This window comes from Lynx rufus, unplaced genomic scaffold (genome assembly GCF_022079265.1).
Source record: "Lynx rufus isolate CCGP_SWC_20201006 ecotype Redwood Valley unplaced genomic scaffold, mLynRuf1.p SCAF_21, whole genome shotgun sequence".
Classification (NCBI taxonomy): domain Eukaryota; kingdom Metazoa; phylum Chordata; class Mammalia; order Carnivora; family Felidae; genus Lynx; species Lynx rufus.
Window position 1 is genome coordinate 22,727,180 of NW_025814836.1, and position 23,410 is coordinate 22,750,589.

Here is a 23,410-nt window from a genome sequence, read left to right on the forward strand (position 1 = left end):
TTAACGAGCTCTGTTATCACAGCTCTGTCCTCAGAAGGGCCATTTAATAAGCACTGTCCATTATTACATTTATGATCCTTTCATGTTGGGCTCACCAGTTCATTCCAATTTTCAGCCCTCAGCATTTTCCCATGTCAGCAGCCTATACTTAGCAGAGAGTTTTAAATTCCATACTATGAGGTTTCTTGGCCTCAGACCCGCCCCAAAGCATATGTTGCAACTGTGCTGAGACTGCCCGTTACAAACTGAAATCTATAAAAAGGATGGATAATTCCCTTGATATAGCCACTGAATTGTGACTCTGATGACCGAACGCTGAGCGCCCCAACTGAGAGCCCAATCCAGCTTTGGTGGTGAGGCACTGGTAGATCAAAACGTTAGGCTGCCCACATGGTTTTCTTTGAGCAAAACTCAAGTCACCGCAATGAACATCGATACCTAACTCAATCGTGACACCGAGCTGGGGCTGGGGGTCTCCGAATGCCACGGGGAACCAATCGTCCCTGGCAAGATAAGCTCCATATGGCACGGTCTGGATTGAAGACTATCCCCAGAGACTGTGAAATCAGACTTCACCCAGCCTGCGGCAGTTTAAAGCATGAGCAGCCTCACGAGTCTAGTTACCTAGGAACTCTTTGGTGACGCTCACGTGAAGACCACCTCACTCAGCAACAGGTACCACGCTGGGTTCAGTGAGGGAGACAAGGACAAACACAAAGATAAGGACGGTCTAATCAAGTAGGGAACACGCACAAACTTACATAAACCAAGGCACATAATGCCATAAACAACACTATAAATGGCCCACAGAGATCATGATGGGCCAAGGTGATGAGGTCAAGTTTACTAGGGTGGTAGGATTCGAGCCGGGCCTGAATGACAGGCTGGATTCAGTTACAAAAAGATGTGAAAGGCAATTCGGGCCGAGGCTCTGAGCAGGAATTACAACGTGACTAAGACTGGTCCAGTCTGTTGCAGCAGGGGTATCCCGCAAGAAGTACTGGTAAGGAAGACTAAGATAGAAAAGGGACAACTGTGGACAGCCGTGAATGCCTGGTTAGGAGGTCAAGGTGACCAAAAATGGTCTATGCTCAAGGGAGCAGTTAGTCTAAAGGGTGGTTTAGGAAAAAATATATAATTCCAGTGTGCAGGATCAATAAGAAAGAAGAGGAAATAAGGTTAGAAAACTTGCCAGGCATAACTGACATCAAGAGGCACTATAACTTAAAGATAGCACTTGACCTACAGTCAGAATCTGACTGAAAAATATAAAGGATGTTAAGTGGGACAAGTGAAGAACTTAAATATGAACTGTATACTGAATAATAGTATTTATTAGTGTTAAATTTTAAATATGTTAATTACATTGTAGTTAATTTTTTTTTTAATGTTTATTTATTTTGAGGGGGGGAGCACGAGCAGGACAGGGGCAGAGAGAGAACAGGGAGAGAAAGAATCCCAAGCAGGCTCCGTGCTGACAGCGCAAAGCCCGACACAGGGTTTGAACTCACGAACCGTGAGATTGTGACCTGAGCTGAAATCAAGAGTTGGACACTCAACCAACTGAGCCACCCAGGCGGCCCAATTAATTATGTTAATTAGAGAACTATGCACAACGGGTTACATAAGACAATTTCCTTGTTCTGAGGAGATACCTGCTGAAGTACTTAGGGATGAGAAGTCAGGATGGGTCAAGAAGAAGAATATGTACGTCTAGAGAGAGATATAAAGACAAGTGGGCCAAATGTGAGTAACTGGTGAGAACAGATACAAGAAGTCTACAGGAAGAAGCAACAGGTTTTAGTGACCGACTGGCTACTGGTGGCAAAGAAGAGGGAGGAGAGGTTTTGAGTGTATTTGACAGAGGATGGAGGCAGCACTGGGAAAGGGAGGCTGGAAGAGGAAACGGCTTTCGGGAGACACATGCCGCATCTGGCTCTGGGGAAGAAGCGGCTGGAATGAATTGAGGAAGAGGTGCCATCTGGTAGCGGGAAAGACAGGGACAGGACTCAGGCCACACCGGATTAGAAATGACAAGTTTGGGAATTACCCAGACAGATGACAATTTACACTGAAAAGTGGATACGATCTAGGATCCAAACAGGAGAGTGAGAAGAGCGAGGGAAGAGATGACAAACCTAAGTTAGTGACAGAAGGTGGGAAGAGAGTAAGAGAGAAGCCAGAAAGGTTCTATGTAACAGAAACAAAGGTGGAAAAGGATTAAGACAGCAGTGCACCATGGAAGGATCCACGGCCTCAAATGCTGCGCGAACACGACAGAAGGTGATATTGGCAAATGAGAGCAGGAAATCACCAGTGAATTTTGGGTAAGAGTGAAAAGCAGGCCCCAGGGCTCCAGAAAGGGAAAAGATGAAGTAGAAATGGGAGGCTGGGCGTAAGTCACGCACTCAAGATGTTTACCTTTAGTGCAAGTGTGTGGAGATGAGACTACAGTTACAACGCGGGAAGAGCCGTGCTCTGTGAGACTGGAATTACAGGGGAAGGAACAAATCAAGGCCCCTCAAAGAGGAGGTGACACTGAGATCACGGTGTATGCTGGGTAGAGACAGGAAGTGGATGTGGCTCTACATATGGAATGAAACACACTTTCCTTTAAGGCAGGAAGAAGGGGTGAAGAGACTTAAGGCAGAGAGAAACTTCTTCAGTTCCGAAGGATGGAGTTCAAGGTCCTTTGCCTACTTGAGTAAAAAGACCATTTCCACCTATATGCAGAAGATAAACTTGAATTAGCAGCTGCTCTACCTGAGGGCAAAGCCAAGCCTGAAATCTCACTACAAGAAAGTCACCTGCTGGAAGACACCTTCAGACACTCTTCAAGGAAGGAGGGGGAGATGCTGACCCCTTGCATCAGCACTTTCCAAAATCTCAGGAAACAGGGATAGCGATTTCCTGATGTCAGGTGAACAACTAAAAATAGACAGTTTTATCAACTATAAAAGAAATCTGCAGCAGCAGCAAATTACTTTATGGAACCTATCTGAAGATAAGACATAGGAGAAAGAACAACATTTTTATGACTTTTGATTTCCTTTGAAAGCCACACCCACTGGTATAGATGGGAGATGGATCTGAACTGTGGTTCTCCTTAAGAGAAATTACAACATAGCGGCACCTTTAACAACTGACAAGCTTAAAGCAGCTCTAAATGCTTGCAAAGAGGGGGCTAAGAGGTCTCTGAAATGTCTAAGATTCTTTCACATGACACATGAAAAGGGAGAGTGACCACATCCAAAGCACCAATGAGCTCCGGGGGCCTCGTGAGCCTATCAGGGAGCACCGAGTCAAGTATCTACAGCAAGAGTGGGGCTCTGTGACTCTCTTGTACCAGGCTTCCCCTGGAGCTGTGGAGCCAAGCCAGATGTTGAGAGAGAAAACTTCACTCCGTTCCAACATCCAACCTTAAGAATGCACTCACCACACCTGTCTGGAAAGTGTCATCCGACAATCTCGGGAGAGTGAACAGAGACTGAAGATCCTACTGGAAAATGACACGAAAGGCCTCCAGATGGCAATGCCAGCGATGAGGGATCTGAAAACAACTACTTCGTTGTGATAAAAATAAATTCATAAAGGATCACGGCTTAGCACTGAGTAGTGGCTGTCTTATAAAAAATCATTCCCTCTCTCCAAGGGCCATGAATCACAGTGACAACAACCCGCTGAAGGAAGCCAGGATCAAGCACAACTAAGATACACCAGGCGAACGGCACTGGGTACGGCATGAGCCCTGCTGGATAAAACAAACGTGGCAGTTCCTATCCCCTTGCTGGCTATCTCTCACCTTGAATTTGGCACATGAGGACACAGACCATGTCAAAATTATGCTGGCAGCACAAGTCTGAGAACATGTACTTTGTACTTCAATTCTGCCTGACAGTCAGCTTCCCTACTGAGTATCACCTGACCTCAAACTGTGTTACTGATGTCTGAGTCACTCTATTACTCTTGGGGAAAATTACAAACTCTGCTAGCCAGGTCAAAGACCCTGTGTCATGATTCTTCCAAAGCTTCACTGTGTCACTGGATTATGCCTAGGGAACTCATTTCACAAGCCACACAAAGCAATTTCTCTCACCTTTGGTGTGGCCATCAGCCAGTCATCACCGTGACATCACTGCCCTATACCAAGAAGGCTGTCCAGGTCAAGATGGACAATGACACAGGCCCGGTAATAATCACCTGTGTGTTAAAACTAATAGCAGATCTTAGCAAAATACCCCCAAAATTATTAAACTCAAGTTATTAAATGAAACATGTTCTGGGACTACTCCCAGAGTAAAAAGCCCCAAGAAAGAACAGGAAGGTGTAGAGATGGATAGTTTTCTAGCAACCCTGCTCAGGGAGAGAAGGTACCTTATCCATATGGAAGATCAAATCCAACTCACAAACATTTTCAAAACACTTATCCAGGGTCTCCACAAAAACCTAGGAAACAAGGAGAAACAGAAAAAGAAAAGAAATCAGAACATAGTCACATCTTCGTCAATGTCACATTTGAAAGTAAAGGGGGGCAGTCGTGATACCATTTACCTTATGATGAATTTCAGAATAAACAAAACAACTACCAGCATTAGGCAATCGTCCTACTATCCCAATTGAGAGGGCACAGTCTAGACCAGGTCAATCTTGTTTTCAGTACAGCAATACAACCAGCAGACACGTGGGGCTTTCGTTCCCCCTTTAGAAGATGCTACTTTACATAGAAAAATAACAAACTGAAATACCAACTACTTGCAGTACTGTGTCCTTTCCCCAAGCCTCCACCTGTACCCACAACAAAATTTCCTTATTTCGGTGTTGCTATAGGTCTGTCCCGCTCATTTCAGTGAACATGAACTTCAAAACGCCTTTCCACGAATTGTTAACAAGCTCACAACTTTAGGTTTTTAACTTCTTAATATAACAGGAAAGGGTACTGATGAGAAGAGTACGGCTTAGTGAATTTTCAGAATGAACATATCACGTAACCGACCACCATCCGGATACCGCGTGGACTATCACCAGCTCTAGCCGCGCCCTTCACGCCCCTCCAAAGGTAGCCGCCATCCTGACTCCTGTCTTTGAACTTACACAGATGGCGTCACACAACAAGTACTCTGTCTGACTTCTCTCATTCAACGGTGCTGGGGAGCTCCTCCATGTTGCTGTGTGTCATAAAATTCGGTGTTCATATTCGCTGCCATAGAGGACCGCATAGAAATATTCATCCATCTCCTACAGGTGGGACATTTGAGTGATTTTCAGCTTCTGACGGGGCATAGAGTGACATAAATGGAAATCCTGTTTCTAACCACTTTGGACAACTACTTGACATCATTATCTATTACAGCAGCAATTCTACCCTAGGTACATCCCCAACAGAAATGCATACATGTGTGCCAAAAAACACGTATGCTAATTTCGTAACGGCACTACATTTTTATCAGAGGCTGAATATTTCCCAGCAAGGATAACATTCTTGAATTAGGGCGTGTTTTCTACCCAGGTGCTAGGCACTCAGTGAGCCCTTACAATCCAGCAACTCAAGACCTTCAGGATGGGAAAATTGTATCAAGTAATTTGGCTGCGAATTTCCCCACTTCCATGTTCCTAATCTTCCTTTTTGGGGCCGCTTCTCCTGAGGTGCTGGACCTCCTTATGCTCTTATCTTTTCTCTTCCAGTTTTCGCTCAGATCTTTAATTTCTAAGAGATCATTTTGTTCTGTGTTTCTTGTTGATTTAGCAGCCTGTTTTTATTTGTTTGATTTCCCTGTGGCTTCAAGACAGGGGTTTGCTCATTTTACTGTTTTCCTTTCTTTGTATGGGCTCTATTTACTTTACATTGCCTTTTAGAGTTTGTCGGTTTTAGTCTCTATCTTCCATGTTAGAGGCTTTCCTCAGATCACTGATTACCTTTGTTTTTTTATTCCTAAGAATAAAAGGCCGATTGGCAGTTCTGCAATCATAGCTACTTGTTGGGGATCCTCTTCTTCATCCACTTAGGCTTTCTTATTCTGTCCCCTTAGATTGATCAGATTTCCCAGAGAAATGTGACAATCTCCAGCCTAAAGGCTGTAAGACTGGCTACCCGAAACTCGGGAGCTGAGTGGCGGGAAAGGGCTAGGAAGTTAGCATACAACATTCACAAGGCACACATTCATTTCACCACCCTGACTTGCGCCAGCAACTCTCTGGTGGCCTCCAAACCGGAAAACTGGAGCTGGGAAAGGAAGGACTCAGGGATCTGACTGTTCTCAGACAGCTTTTCCTGCCCCCTCCACACTACACCCAGCACGATGCTGCCCGCTCTGGGCCAGGTGAGGCACCCGCAGCATGTAGCAGTTTGCCCATCAGCTCCTACTGCTGGCCCAGGATGTGGCGTCCTTGGACTTGCCAAGTCAATTACCAAACATCCATATTCTTTGCTCCTTTCGAGAAGTTTCTTGCTAGTGTTTCCTCTCCTGTCCCTGTGTATATATACATATGGCCTTAGTTTTCAAGAAAAAAATGAACTTGGAAGCATGGAAGGTCTCAGGAGGACTTAAAAAAAAAAATGAAACAAAGTCTCAAGTTCTTAACAGAAAATAAAATGTGAAAATACTCTGCCAAGATGTTTAGAAAAACAACGATGATAAGGAATGACTAGTCCTACTAGGTATCAAAATTCACTGCAGGGGCACCTGGGTGGCACAGTCAGTTAATCTTACTCTTGATCTTGACTCAGGTCATAATTTCACAGTTCATGAGTTCAAGCCCCGCGTCGGGCTCTGCACTAGTAGTGCAGAGCCTGCTTGGGATTCTGTCTCTCCTTCTCTCTGACCCTCCCCCACTTGTTCTCATTCTCTCTCTCTCTCAAAATAAATAAAATTTAAAAAATTCACTGCAAAACTTTGGTCATTAAAATAGTATAAAACTAAGGTAGAAACAAAAGTATGGATCAATGGGACAGAATATAGGGGCATCTGGGTGGCTCAGTTGGCTAAGTCCCTAACTTTGGTTCAGGTCATGATCTCAGGATTTGAGGGTTCGAGCCCCATATTGGGCTCTGTGCAGACAGCATGGGGCCGGCTTCAGATCTTCGGTCTCCTTCTCTCTCTGTCCCTCACCTGCTCATGCTCGCTCTCTCTCTCTCAAAAGTAAACATTTAAAAAATGGGCCAGAATATAAAATACTGAAACATATACCAGTGTATAAGAAAATACATCCTTCTCCCCAAGAAGTGGTAAATAATTTTCATTATTGTCAAAGGCATAATCTAGTTTTGGAAATTTGTTAAGAAGCTAAAATTCATACAAAATCTGCTATAAACTAAGATAAAGGTAGATTAAAATGCATCATATCTACCTCTTAAATAAAGTAACACCTTCTATAAAAAGCAAAGGTGGGCTTTTGACTTAATGCTGAACAATGCTGGCTCTAGAATTCTATCCAATTCTGAACAAAAATGAATTCTCTAACAAGAGTTTTCCACTTTCTGTGAACTTCAACAGACCAAGTTCAAAAGCAAATCATGATAAAATCTACCATGGTCTTGAATTCTAAACTCCAAGAATTTCAGACAAGCTGCGCTATAAAGCCACTGTTGAGAAATCCAGTGAGGCACGGGGACATGTCCTGGGCACTCTGGGTTTTGAAGTTTGAGAAAATTAGAGTAAAAAGTTGATTTTGTGTGTAATATTTTTAGATGTTCTAGGAAGACCAAAACCATGAAAGCCACAGCAGTCTGTGAGTGTCCCTGCCTCCTGCTGTGGCCAGCCTGCCTCCAAGACGAGCTCCCACAACCGGCACCGCGTTCACGCGGCCTCTAGGGGTTGGCGCCACCGAATCCTCTCCCTCTCCCTCTGCCTCTATTACCCATGCGCGCTCCTCTTCCCTGCCCTGCAAGGTGTGGGGACCCTTCATCGTGCATGGGGCCTCTCATGTCAAGAATACACAATTTTTGACAAACGTGGTATTTTAAATTGGTGGGGAAAACATGCACTAGTTAACAGTGCCAGGAGACACGGCTGTCCTTCGGGGGAAAATTAAAGGTAGTGACCTGTCTCAGTACAGACATAAGAGTACCTTACAGGTTTTACAGAACTAAATGTAAAAAGCAAACTAAAAAAAGCAATGGCAGGTTCCTTTTGTGCCACTCACGTCTCTCACGGGAGCGGATTTAGTCAGTCTATGGGAAGCTTCTGGGTGGCTGGTATTGTCATAAGTGCTGCCCCAGCAGCCGGGACTCTGGAGTAGGATGCCCAGAACAAAGACAGACCATATTTCTCGGCCGCCGTTTTTATTAAAGAGGGTTAATGACATGAAGATTGGCGTATTAGTCGCCTGGGGCTACCATAACAAAACACCACAGGCTGTGTGGCTTAAAGAGAAATTTATTTTCTCAGTGTTAGAGGCCAGTGTCCCAGATCAAGGTCTGGCAGGACTGGTTCCCGATGAGGGCTCCCCTCCTGGCTCACAAAGAGCCACCGTCTCACTGTGTCTCTGAAGGAACTTTCCTTGGTGCACATGGAAGGTGTCTCTTCCTCTTCTTATAAGAACAATGCCAACCGTTGGGGTCAGAGCCTCACCCTTATGATCTCATCTAACCATAATGTCTGTAAAAGCACCATTTCTAAATATAGTCACACGGAGGGTTAGGGCCTCAACATATAAACCTGGGGGGGACACAACTTAGTCCATAACAATGGGGTTCTCACATAGGCTAGTAACATGGAATGAGATCGAATGGCTCCAGGAAAGATATCCCCAGATAAAGATCAAAAAAGAGGAGTCAGATGTATCTGTTTCTCCTAGAACCTCAAAATATCACCATTCAAGATCATGATCAAGAGGGAAAGAAAATAAAAGTCAGATAACGTAAGAAGAAAGCGCAGGAGCCAGAGCCGAAGCAAAGGGCAGGCTAACGCATGAAGAAACCGAAGATGCGGCAGACTCGGACAGCAAAATAGTAAGACGTGAAACTAAAAAAAAAAAAAAAAAATCCTCTAAGAAACACAGATTTGAGGAACATAATGACAAAAACCATTCTTCTCAAAGAGGAAGGGAGTGACTAAATTCATATGAAAATGGTGAGGACAGATACAAATGCAAAGAAAGAAGAAGGTCATCAAGAGGGCAGAAGTCACTCAAGATCTAAGGTCATTAAAGGCATCATCATAGTAGAAGTGGGGAGTGGAAATATCTTGATCCAGGAACAGAAAGAGAAGTCAGAGAGGAAGAACCATGATCCGGAAGCAGGAAAGAACACTGCAGATCAGATCTAGCTCCTGCTGAGGACCAAGACACGGGTAGAAGCCGGAGCAGCATAGGAGGAAACATCAAGACAGAAAGAAGAAAACAGAAAAACCAAGAAAACTCAGCAAAAGTTTAAGCCAGACTCCTACTGTACGTCTCTTGAGGCAGAAATAGCAGTGGATGCACAAAAAGCTTTAGCCAGAGGACGGAAAAGGCAGAGGTTGGAAATGACAACAGCAGCAAGAGGAAATAGCTAAAAAACAAAAACAGGAAGTAGCCGCAGTTGCTCAAGATTCTGTTCTCAGTGTTGCTGCCCTGTTGGCAAGGACAGTAAAGCTCCCTTTCGTCCACGGCAGGTACGTTCCATGAGCCTGTGGATGCCTGAAACCATGGATAGTAACCAACTCTACATACGCCACGCTTTTTCCCATACACACCTATTTATGATAGTTTACTTTGTTGATTAGCCCCTCTAAGAGATTAATACAGTAGAACAATCAGAATATATTGTAATAAAAGTTATATAAATGTGGTTCCTCTCTCTCTCTCTCTCTCTCTCTCTCTTATTGTCCTGTATTCACCCTTCTGAGGATGCAAGATGACACAGTGCCTACACAAGGAGAGGAAGGGAGGTGAGTGCGTAGGCACCGGGACCAGCGTTCAGCTGCTACTGACCTGACGGTAAGTCAGAAGAAGGATCATCTGCTTCTGGATTGCGGCTGACCCAGGTAAGCGAGACCAGGGAAACGAAGCTGTGCATAAAAGGGGGGCTACCCTGAGTCCTCACACAGCTATGGCTCAAGTATGAGCCCCGACTAACACTCTGGCAGAGATCAGAATCGCCTTCTCCAGCTATTACAACCTAGCAGTTGTGAATCCAGTGAAACTGGCTGAACAAGAGAAAGGAAGACACCTCAGCAAGACAAAAAAGAAGGGACAAATCCCAGCCTACTTAAATATGGAATAAACTGAATTTTGAAAACAAGGACCAAAATGTCAAGCTTAGCAAATTAAGCAATATTACGAGTGAAGATGAAGCTGGATACAGCTCAGCTGATGAAGAAAGCTCCAAGACTTTAAGCAATGGGAAGGACGGTAGACTCTAGAACACAAGGCTTAGGGGTGCTGCCCACCCCTCACCACTTCCTGCACAGTCAAAAATCCACCTATAACTTGACTCCCCTAAAATGTAACTACTAATAGCTACTACCAGGAGCGCCTGGGTGGCTCAGTCAGTTAAGCGTCCGACTTCGGCTCAGGTCGTGATCTCATGGTTCATGGGTTCGAGCCCCGCGTTGGGCTCTGTGCTGACAGCTCGGAGCCTGGAGCCTGCTTCGGATTCTGTGCCTCCTTCTCTCTCTGCCCCATCCCCACTTGCGCTCTGTCTCCCTCTGTCTCAAAAACAAATGAACATTAAAAAAAATTTTTTTTCTAATAGCTACTACTAGTAGCTGGAAGACTTACCAATAGATAGTCAGCTGATACATGCTTTGTATGTTATATGAATTATACACTGCATTGTTATAACAAAGAAAGCTAGAGAAAAAAATGTCATTAAGAAAATCATAAGGGGAGGGGCGCTTGGGTGGCTCAGTCGGTTGGGCATCCGACTTGGGCTCAGGTCACGGACTCACGGTCCGTGAGTTCGAGCCCCACATCAGGCTCTGTGCTGACAGCTCAGAGCCTGAAGCCTGCTTAGGATTCTGTGTCTCCCTCTCTGTCTCTCCCCCATTTGCACTCTGCCTCTCTCTCTCAAAAATAAATAAACATTAAAAAAATTTTTTAAGAAAAAAAAAGAAAATCATAAGGGGGCACCGGGGTGGCCCAGCTGGATGAGCATCAGGCTCTTGATTCTGGCTCAGGTCATGATCTCACAGTTCACGGGATCGAGCCCTGTGATGGGCTCCACGCTGAGCGTGGAACCTTCTTGGGATTCTCTCTCTGCTCCTCCTCTGCTCTCACTCTCTCTCTCAAAAAACAAAAAAAAAAAAATCGTAAGGAAAATACATTTACGGTACTGTACTATATTTATTGAAAAAAACCCATGTATAAGTGGACCGGCACAGTTTAAGGGTCAACTGTATTTGGAAATCTAGATGTTCAGTATGAAATGGCAAGATCATAAACCCACTCATAAAGAGGAATGGGGCTGAGTTTCACATCTTCAATGCAAGGAATGGATTCAGTTTGAAAAAGATCACACTTTTACAGTGTGGGACTTAACAGACTTCTTGTTTGGATGTCAGGTCCTTGTTCACCAAAGAGCATTCTAGCTTGCGTGGGTATCACATTGATTTTAATTTATTGAAAAATACGATTCTCACTAATAAAAGAATGGCAATTATGTGACGCAATAAGAGGTGATTACAGTGGTAATCATTTTGCAATATGTAAGTGTATCAAATGAATAGACTGTACACCTTAAACTTAATGCTACATGTCAATTATACCTCAATAAAGCTGGGAGGAAGAGAAAAAAACATCAATTTTGATAAATATCAAATCAGTGACACTGGTGTTAATCTTGTAATCAGGCTGAATCTTCCATTAAACTCAACAGGACAGTAATTTTTAGTTCATGAATTCTACTTTTCAAATATATAAATGCCGCAGGTGGGATAAAATATCAGACAAGGATTTTCTGTGTCATTTTGTGTATCTTTGTAGTTAACTTTTTACAGTTATTTTCACCTCTTGAAACATGAAAGAAATGTTATGCAGATGTTCTTTAGACAATCTGGCCATTTGCTACAAAATCCAGCACATAAATAAATGTTAAAAAAAAAAATTAAAAAAAAAATAAACGTTAAAAAAAAAATTAAAAAAAAAATCCAGCACAAATAAGCTGGGTGGTAATAATGATAAAAATGGTTTTCTCAGGAGAATAAATATTGTTAAAGTGGCCATACTACCCAAAGTAATCTACACATTTAATGCAATCCCTATCAAACACCAATAGCATTTTTCACAGAAGTAGAACAAATAATCCTAAAATTCATACGGAACCACAAAAGATCCCAAATGGCACAGCAATCTTGAGAAAGAAGAAATCCAGGGGTATCACATACAATCTCAGATTTCAAGAAATACTTCAAAGCTACAGTAATCAAACTCTATCACACTGGCACAAAAACAGACACACAGGTCAAGAGAAAATAGAATAGAGAGCCCAGAAATAAACCCATGATTATAGGAGCACTCAATCTTCAGCAAAGAAGGCAAGAATATACGACGGGAGAAAGTCTCTTCAAGAAATGGCGCTGGGAAAACTGGAAGCCACATGCAAAAGAATGAACCTGGGCCACTTTCTTACATCATCCACAAAAATAAACTCAAAATGGATTAAAGACCTAAACGTGAGACTTGAAACCATAAAAATCTCAGAAGAGCGCACAGGCATTCATTTCTCTGACATCAGTCATAGCAACGTTTTTCTAGAGATGTCTCCTGAGGCAAGGGAAACAAAGGCAAGTATGAACTACTGGCACGACATCACAGCAAAAAGCTCCTGCACAGCAAAAGAAATAATCAACAAAATCTAAAGATAACCTACTGAATGGGAGAAGGTATTTGCAAATGACATTCAATAAAGGGTTAGTATCCAAAAAATATAAGGAATTTACACAACACCAAAAAAACCACAAATAAGTCCATTTAAAAATGGGCAGAAGACATGAACAGACAGTTCTCCAATGAAGACACACAGATGACCAACAGACACATGAAAAGATGCTCAACATCACTCACCATCAAGGAAATGCAAATCAAAACCACACTGAGATATCACCTCACACCTGTCAGAAGAGCTAAAATCAAAACCACAAGAAACAAGTGTTGGTGAGGATGCGGAGAAAAAGGAATCCTTGTGCACCACTGGTGGGAATGCGAAATGGTGCACCCACTACGGAAGACAGTATGGAGGTTCCTCAAAAAATTGAAAATAGAATTACCACATGACCCAGTAATTCCACTACTATTTACCCAAATAATATTTAAAAAACCTAATTCAGGGCACCTGGGTGGCTCAGTCGGTTGAACATCCGACCTCGGCTCAGGTCATGATCTCACAGTCTGTGAGTTTGAGCCCCGCGTCGGGCTCTGTGCTGACAGCTCAGAGCTTGGAACCTGCTTCAGATTCTGTGTCTCCCTCTCTCTGACCCTCCCCCGTTGATGCTCTGTCCCTCTCTGTCTCTAAAATAAACATTTTAAAAAAAAAACAACCTAATTCAAAAAGATACACGTACCTCTCTGTGTTTACTGCAGCATTATTTACAATAACCAAAGTGTGGAAGGAACCAAAGTGTCCACTGATAGATGAATGGATACAATACAGAAGATGTGGTACGTATATACAATGGAATATTATTCAGCCATAAAAAAGAATGAGATCTTGCCATTTGCAACAACATGGACAGATCTAGAGGGTATAATGTGATGTGACATAAGTCAGTTGGAGAAAGACAAATACCGTATGATTTCACTCACTCACGTGGAATTTAAGAAACTAAACAAATGAATAAACAAAAAAAGAAAACAAAAAAGACTCATAAGTACAGAGAACAAACAGGTGGGTCCCAGAGGGAAGGGGATGGGTGAAATAGGTAAAAGGGACTGAGGGGCGCCTGGGTGGCGCAGTCGGTTAAGCGTCCGACTTCAGCCAGGTCACGATCTCGCGGTCCGTGAGTTCGAGCCCCGCGTCAGGCTCTGGGCTGATGGCTCGGAGCCTGGAGCCTGTTTCCGATTCTGTGTCTCCCTCTCTCTCTGCCCCTCCCCCGTTCATGCTCTGTCTCTCTCTGTCCCAAAAATAAATAAACGTTGAAAAAAAAAATTTAAAAAAAAAAGGGACTGAGAGTACACTTAGAGTGACAAGCACTGAGTATGTATAGAATTGTTGAATCACTCTATTGTACACCTGAAACTAATATAACATTGTATGTTAATTATACTGTAAAGTCTTTAAAACTGGTTTAAAAAAAAAAGAATGGCTAAAGAATAAGAAGAGTTATCCTTATGTGTCATCAATCAAGGGTTTACTGAGTAAAAATACATACATATATATATATACATATATATGTATGTGTATATATATAGTGTGTGTGTATGTATATATCTATGAAGAGAAAATTTAAAAAGGTTTTCTCAAAAGAAAAAAAAGGAACTGCAATATTGGATAACATTTTTATACCTCGGAGCTATAAGGAAAAACATCAACAAACATAACTAAAGTTAAAAGAACAAAAAGAAAAAAAAGAACAATGGACTAGGAGAAAATATTTGCAATAAATACAATAGAAAAAGGATTTAATACCCATAAAGTTAGGAAAAAAATGCAACACTTACCAATGAATAAAACAAATGGCCATTAGAAAAGCGGACAAGTGATGTGGTCAGATATTTTCAAGTATAAACGATTGATAAACACTAAAAGACATGCAGCTTCAGCAATACTCAAGAAAGCTTGGGAAGACCATGAATTTCTAGGTTCTCACCTATCAGACTGGCAAACATTTGAGAATATTCTTAACATTGAAAATTGGTGACATGATGGTGAAACAGGCCTTCTGGGAGAAACCTATCACATTAAAAAGTGCACACCCTTTAACCAAAGCAACAATTCAAACGTTAAGAGCCTACCAAAGAAACTAACACACGGGCATACAGATGAATGTACAAGGGTGTGTGCTATTTAAAACAGTGAGAAACTGGGTACTGAATAAAATATTATGACATACCTGTATTACGGAAAAATCCTGCACTACTAAAAAGAATATATGAAATGGACAAAGCTGCAAGACTTATTATGAAGCGACAGAAATGCAAGTTACAGAAGCATGTAGTGTGACTATTCTTTATTTTTAAAAGTAAATGTATATGACGTGTATATATATGCATGCATTATTACCATTTAAAATTTATTTAGTGCTAGCAGGGGAGGGGCAGAGAGAGAAGGAGAGAGAGAATCCCAAGCAGGCTCTGCATTGTTAGCGTGGAGCCCAAACTAATGAACTGTGACATCACGACCTAAGCCGAAATCGAGACTGACGCATATGTGACTGAGACGCCCACAGGGGCCCCTGTATATCCATGCATTTAAAGACTTTATAGCGGCTGCCTCTAGGAAGGGGAGTGGTGTTTGAGTGAGAGGGTATGAATGCTAAGGGAAGGACTTCTCCGTTCTCCGTTAATAAACTTGCTGTTTGAATCTTTTATAAAAGAAAGAATATGTTCACGTACTACTTGTATAATTTTAAAAACCCAAAACGAAGTAATATATTGAAATTCCAGAAATAGGCCTAAATGTATATAGACAGTTAAGTTTAAACAATGGGAGGCCGTATAATTTGGAGAAACTAGATAACGATATGGAAAAAAAGTAACTTGGTTCCGTACCTCAACATATACTGAAATAAATCTTTGTTCTAAAAGGCTTAAAAATGCATTTGTTTTTGGGGCGCCTGGGTGGCGCAGTCGGTTAAGCGTCCGACTTCAGCCAGGTCACGATCTCACGGTCCGTGAGTTCGAGCCCCGCGTCAGGCTCTGGGCTGATGGCTCGGAGCCTGGGGCCTGTTTCCGATTCTGTGTCTCCCTCTCTCTCTGCCCCTCCCCCGTTCATGCTCTGTCTCTGTCTGTCCCAAAAATAAATAAAAACGTTGAAAAAAAAATGCATTTATTTTTTTAATTGAAAACAACTGAATAGGAAGATAAACTTATAACTAGTGAAAAAGTAGAGGAGATAAGCACAGAGTTTTAGTGGAGAGTGAACAGTGTCAATCACAAATTGAGAATTAAAGGGAATGTTGTGTAAGAAATATTTGTGAACATAATGACGTATAAAAGCTTGATATCTTAAAATTTCAGAATAAACCATAAGATATTAGGACCTTCTTTGAAAAAAAAAAACTTTAAGATCTGAAAGAAGAATGAAGAAGTGGAAAGAAATGCTATTTTTTTTAAAGGTTTTTTTTTTTTTAATTTTTTTAATGCTTATTTATTTTTGAGACAGAGAGAGACAGAGCATGAATGGGAGAGGGTGAGAGAGAGAGGGAGACACAGAATTTGAAGCAGGCTCCAGGCTCTGAGCTGTCAGCACAGAGCCCGACGCGGGGCTCGAACTCACGGACCGTGAGATCATGACCTGAGCCAAAGTCGGACGCTTAACCGGCTGAGCCACCCAGGCGACCCAAGAAATGCTATTTTTAATACATTTCTAAGTACAAATCCAACAGAGACTTTTGGGACCTTTACAAATTATTCAAGAATGTATCCAGATGAACAAATGGTCATAAGTATCAGTGAATATATTGAAAGAGAACAGCACCCAAGGGGGATATTAAGTCTTATTAAGTATATGAACTTATATTAACGACAATAAATAAAACAGGGTGAAACTCATGCAGAAAGAGAAACACAACTTAGTCGAACAAACAATGAGTAAAAACTAAATCTCACTATGTATTATAAAGTTTATTCAACCAATGTTTAGTGACTGATTACTATGTGCTAGACACCTACCACTCTACTCCGGGGCTACCTTGGTCAATAAGTCACATTCTCGGCTGGCTTATGTTCTGAGTGTGGGAAGAACGAGGCACATAAGCATGATCTTTTCCACCATCATAAGCGCTCTGAAGGAAATGAGCAGGATGGTGTGATGGGGGTTACTTCAGATAGGCCGTCATGAAGGTCTCAGGATCTTGGACCGAGTCACGAACGCTAAAGAAGCGAGTCACTGAAGCGCTATAGAGGAAAGGGATTTGGGCAAGAGTGTTCTAGTGGACAGAGCAAGTGCAAAGGCCCTGAAGCAAAACTGCACTTGAGTCTGAGAAACAGAAAGAAGACTGAAATGGCTAGAGTAGTGTGAAGGTGAAAGTGAGTATGATGAGGTCAGACAGAGAAGGACAAAGGAGCCAGATCACGTCAGGCCTTGTAGGCTGACAGGGAGTTTGAATTTTACTCTAAACACATTATACATTAAGGTTCCTTCAACAAAGGGAGGTAAAATGGATAGTTTACATTGAATAATTCAGAAAAAAAGTTAGTTTTAAAATAAACTAAAAAATATACAGAGAATTACTTTTGATAAGAGAAATCATTTGTGTGCTAAGATGAAAATGATGTCAATTATAATCGTGAGAGGTCATCTAATATAATATGCATCCTGATGCTGCAGTCATTAAAGTGTGAAAAAAATGTGCATCTTAGAACATATGTAATATAATACCATAAACCAGGTTCTAGAGTTTACTGGACAAGTGGTTCAATTATGTTATAATAGGTGTATATGAAAAGAACAATGGAAATCTACACATGGAAAAAGTAGGCAGGATTATTAAAAATAAAAATTCAGACATCTGTGAGGCAGCACTCTACCTCAGAGTAGAAATTAAAAATGACACATTTCAACGTTAGAGGTAGGAAGACACATGAACTCAAATACTCCTGGAGACATTATAAATTAATATAGCTTTTCCGTATATCCACCTAGCAACATGCATTATAATTAGAAATATTAGTATCTTTGACTCAGGAATTCTGTTTTCTGTCTATTCTGTAAATTGGCCCAACAGTCCGCATAAAGACACGCAGTAGTTTTGTGTTAATTAAAAAAAAAAAAAAAAAAAAAAAAAATGGAGACAATCTAATTTCTCTCCTACTCCCCTACGGCCAGATGGGCTAAGGACACTCAAATTGCCCCCACTGAAACGTTCTGCTTTGACTCACTCCTGGAAAAGAGAGGTAGGTCGGGACACGCTGAGAAACAGAAAACGTGGCGTGGTCGATTCCTCCTCACCACGTTTCCGCTGGAATGCCAAAGCCAGGTGCCCCGCCTACATCAAGGTCTGTTTCTCCAGATTCCCTCACACGCCTTGCCCTCGGGTGTCCCCAGAAGGAGCTCATGGACATTCTCAGGGATCCCGAAGCCAGACCGTGACCCAGACACTCTGCTCAGCTGACCTTCTCTCGGAGGCCTGCACGGAGAAGTGGCCAAGTGACACTAGCCTCCCACGGCTGTCTGTGCTTGCCACTCAGATTTTCCAAACTAAGACAGACAGCAGTTAGGGAATATACATCACATGGTAAAGCTGTGAAGAGAAGCCAAGGGGTGAGCAACTCAAATGCCGGAGGAAGGATGCCACAGATGAGGGGATGGAAGCGAGGAACTGCACGCACAAGCCTGAGGGCACTAGGAGTGCACTGTTTCTTAATCTGGGTGACAGTTTCATTTTACTGGCCTTTTTTAGATTTATCAGCATGGTTAGCGTTATTTTTTTGTATATACATGTTACACAATAAAAATAATTTTAGGGTCACCTGAGTGGCTCAGTCGGTTGAGCCTCCGACTCTGGCTCAGGTCATGATCTCACGGTTCGCGGGCTCGAGCCCCGCGTCGGGCTCTGTGCGGACAGCTCAGAGCCTGGAGCCTGCTTCGGATTCTGTGTCTCCCTCTCTCCCTGCCCCTCCCCTGCTTGTGCTCTGTCTCTCTCTCTCTCTCAAAAATAAACATTAAAAAAAATTTTTTTTTAATAATTTTAAAAACAATAATCTTACAGGGATTCTGATTGGGTTTTCAGTAAATGGATAGTCTGGAAGTAAGGGACATCGTAGTAAGTTTTCTCAACAGGCAAAGGGTGTGCTTAATTCATCTATTTTGCTCTTTTTTCATATTTTTGGTAGATTTTGAGAGTTTTCTTCATATACATCTTACACATGTTTTACGTTTATTTCTTGATATCTTATGGACCTTTTTGCTTTTGTTGAGGGGCCCCTTGAAATATTTCCTTATTATTGCTAAGGAAAAGCTATTGATTTTTATATGTTAAACTTGTCCCCATAATGAACTCTATTAATAGCTCTAATGGTTTACCACTTGATTGTTTCAGATTTCCTAAGTAGGTAATAATTTCATCTGTAATCATTATATATTCTGAAGCCTAGCAAAGCCAATCCCCAATTGCTGACCTCTTTCCCTCAAAACGTACTTTTACATTGCTTGGCCATTCATTTTTCCTGATAAATTTTCCCTTCACCAAAAGTTCTGTAAGATTTTCTGATGCAATTACACTTGGTTTCCCATTTAATTTATTGATTACTATTATTACCTTTGCTTGACTTTTCCCAACAAGCAGAGGACTTGTAGCTCCATTTATTTTAAGTATTCTTTTATGTCTTTCCTTTAATATTTTATAATTTTATTGGAATTAATGTTAAGTATTCCACACTAAATTAATTTCCAAACACTCAATATCCTTTATCACTATTGTGAGGGTTTTCTTTTTTTAAATTAAGGTTTTTCTACCTGTTTTCACAGAAAAAAAACTTCAATTTTGATGAATTTATCTCATATTCTGCCATTTTGCCCGTATCATTCATTACTTGGTATAATTTTTGCTGGTTTTTTTTAAAGGTTTTCTAGGTATATAATCAGGCCATGTTATAGTGACAACTCATCTCTCTTTCTTCCTTTACCATGTTACTTGTTCACTTCCTTTTTTATACCTCATTACAAATGTTTGTTCAAATTAGAGTAAATAGTAAGAGATATCCTTGTTTTCATGAATGCCTACAGATTTCTCTCCTGAGAAAACACTGGTCCTTGGTTTTAAAACTAAAATTTGCTGGGGTGCTTGGCTGCCTCAGTTGGTACAGCGCGTGACTCTTGATCTTGAGATAAGTTCAAGCCCTACACTGGGTGAAGAGTTTATTAAATAAATGAATGAATGAATGAATGAATGAATAAATAAATAAATAAATAAAATCTTGGGGCGCCTGGGTGGCTCTGTTGGTTAAGCGTCTGATGTCGGCTCAGGTCATGATCTCACAGTTTGTGAGTTCAAGCCCCACATCAGGCTCTGTGCTGACAGCTCAGAGCCTGGAGCCTGCTTTGGATTCTGTCTCCTTCTCTCTCTGCCCTTCCCCACTTGTGCTCTGTCTCTCAAAAATAAATAAATGTAAACAATAAAATAAAAATAAATTAATTAATAAAATAAAATAAATTAATAAAACCTTGAAAAAAAAAAACCCTAAAATTTGCTTCTTCTAGAAAAATAAACTAGGTACTGGAGAAAAGAAGAAAAATACTTTTCACTATATATTCTTGGTTCACCTTTTGAATCCTGAACCATGTAAACGTGGTTTATTTCCTCAACAACAAGTAGTTTATGATAAATAAATAAACATGCACTACATAATCAAATAATAATGTTTCTTATTTCAATTCAAGAGCATTTTGGTGGGACGCCTGGGTGGCTCAGTCGGTTGAGCGTCCAACTTCGGCTCAGGTCATGATCTCACGGTCTGTGAGTTTGAGCCCTGTGTCAGGCTCCGTGCTGACAGCTCAGAGCCCAGAGCCTGTTTCAGATTCTGTGTCTCCCTCTCTCTCTGACCCTCCCCTGCTCATGCTCTGTCTCTTTCTGTCTCAAAAATAAATAAACCTTAAAAAAAAATTTTTTTTAAATAAAAAAATAAAAAAAAGAGCATTTCGGGAATATAATTTGGATAATCATTTCTCTCGGCATCTACTGATGCAACTCTATCAGTCTCCACTATTTTTCTTACTGCTGTAACAGACCCTAAGAACTAGTATACTGTAAATCAACACACACACACAAGCCAAAACATAAAACAAGCACCCTAGAGCCAACCAAGATTTAAGGCCACAATGCTTTTTTTTTTTTTAATGTTTACTTATTTTTGAGAGACAGAATGTGAGTGGGGAGGGGCAGAGAGAGAGCAAGACACAGAATTGGAGGCAGGCTCCAGGCTCCGAGCTGTCAGAACATAGCCCCATGTGGGGCTCAAACTCACAAGCTGTGAGATCATGACCTTAGCTCAAGTCGGACACTCAACTGAGCCACCCAGGCACCCCAAGGCCACAATGCTTGTTAATGGGACAGAAAGAAACAAAAGCCAGGTCTGGTGACTCCTTGCTACAAGTCATTATTGGCTAAGATTTTCTTTAGTAATTTTGTACCAAAACTAATATGCAATATTACTCAAAATATTTTTTTGCAAGGCTTTTGGATTACAAACCATTTACACTGTAAAATCGCTTAAATAGTATGACATTTTTATTCTCGGTTTAAGAAATACCTTTTACAAGATAGAGGTTTTATTGTACTTCAACATTTAAAAAGAATTCTACCGAATCTATTAGGGAGACAGTTTTGTTTTTGTTTTATTTTTAAATGTTTATTTATTGAGAGAGACACAGAAGCAGAGCATGAGCAGGGGAGAGGCAGACAGAGAGGAAGACAAAGAATCTGAAGCAGGCTCCAGACTCTGAGCTGTCCACACACAGCCTAATGCGGGCCTCGAACCCATGAACCATGAGATCATGACCTGAGCTGAAGCTGGATGCTTAACCAACTGAGCCACCCAGGTGCCCCATACTTTTTAAAGTTTATTTATTTTGAGAGAGTAAGTGATTGCACGCACACGCGAGCGGGTAGGGGCAGAGAGACGGAGAGAGACAGAATCCCAAGCAGGCTTTGCATTGTCAGTGCAGAGCTCGACTCAGGGCTCGAATCAACAAACCACAAGACCATGACCTGAGCTGAAACCAAGAGTCGGCCACTTAACTGACTGAGCCACCCAGCCATCCCAGGAGTCAGTTCTTTTTTACACCTTTCTTATTTCATCCTGATGCTGGATTAAGAGCCTTGTTGTTGATCTCATTTGGTATTCATGTTCTGACGTCAGCTATTTCAAATACATTAGTAATACAACTATGCAGATGATCCTCTAAAAACATGTTGTTTTCTGACTTTTATCCTCAATATATTAGGCCAACTATTTGTTGATTTTATTGTGTTTTCAAAGATCAAACCTATCATTTTCCTTTAGTTCCTATTATTGTCACCCTTTTACTTATCTTCCCAAATCCAGTGCACACTATTTAATAAATGTCCATTACCTTATAAAGTTAATTTCTTTTTCTTGCTAATATAGATATTGTAATATAGTGATAATAGTAATATAGTGTAATATGGTAACATAGTGTAATATATATATTGTGATATTATAATATAGATATAGGTATAGATATAGATATCTAATATAGATATCAATTTTTAAAATATATTATCACATATTTCCTTTTTATTCTAACACACTTATATGTACATTTCTATCGCATTCTATAGTTTAAAATACTATAAAATACATCGTCATAATTGAATCCTACAACCTGGTATTTCTACATTCAGATGGTAGGTCTGTGACTCAAATGCAGGTTCTATGATTCTAGATCTGGAGTTCTTTCTATTATACCACACTGACTCAATGTCCAATCTGACTCAGGTATTTTAAGAAAGTTTTAAAAATTATCTGAGAGATTAGTCTTTTTTAGGTTATTTATACTGTTATGTACGACAAGTGAATAAAATGTATGAACTCTTAAATTAATCACCTTAAATCATTTTCTTTTTTTTTTTCATTTTTTTCAACGTTTTATTTTTATTTTTGGGACAGAGAGAGACAGAGCATGAACGGGGGAGGGGCAGAGAGAGAGGGAGACACAGAATCAGAAACAGGCTCCAGGCTCTGAGCCATCAAGCCCAGAGCCCGATGCGGGGCTCGGACTCACGGACCGCGAGATCGTGACCTGGCTGAAGTCGGACGCTTAACCGACTGCGCCACCCAGGCGCCCCAAATCATTTTCTGAATGTAAAGTTTGTGTTTTTATAGCTAGAGAGTTTACTTTTCTGTTAGTTAGGTTTTAATGCAAGCTTCTACTTCAGTGCCTTCTACTTAAGTAACTTATCCGAGTCACTTAAAGGAAGCCTGCCTAAAATTTCACCTATAAAATGATGGAATTAGGGGCGCCTGGCTGGCTCAGTCAGTAGAGCATACGATTCTTTTTTTTTTTTTTTTTTTTTTTTTTTTTTAACGTTTATTTATTTTTGGGACAGAGAGAGACAGAGCATGAACGGGGGAGGGGCAGAGAGAGAGGGAAACACAGAATCGGAAACAGGCTCCAGGCTCCCAGCCGTCAGCCCAGAGCCTGACGCGGGGCTCGAACTCACGGACCGCGAGATCGTGACCTGGCTGAAGTCGGACGCTTAACCGACTGCACCACCCAGGCGCCCCTAGAGCATACGATTCTTAATCTCAGGGCTGTGAATTCGAGCCCCACATTGGGTGCAGGATTACTTTAAAAAAAAAAATCTAAAATGAC

At 41.3% G+C, this 23,410-nt stretch overlaps 1 protein-coding gene across 3 annotated transcripts in view; it reads right to left on the reverse strand.

Moving 5' to 3' along the window:
* The window catches only part of AP3S2 (adaptor related protein complex 3 subunit sigma 2), a 58,124-nt gene that overhangs the window by 29,757 nt on the left and 4,957 nt on the right, over positions 1–23,410 (reverse strand). For 2 of the 3 annotated variants that reach the window (XR_006963391.1, XM_047086543.1), the window contains exon 4: positions 4,375–4,446. The exons of the other annotated variant lie outside the window; for it this stretch is intronic. Coding sequence is in view for 1 of the 2 variants with exons in the window: in XM_047086543.1 (XP_046942499.1) it covers positions 4,375–4,446 (72 nt within the window). In the remaining variant the exon portion in view is untranslated. The remainder of the gene's footprint in view (positions 1–4,374; positions 4,447–23,410) is intronic. 3 annotated transcript variants of the gene reach the window in all.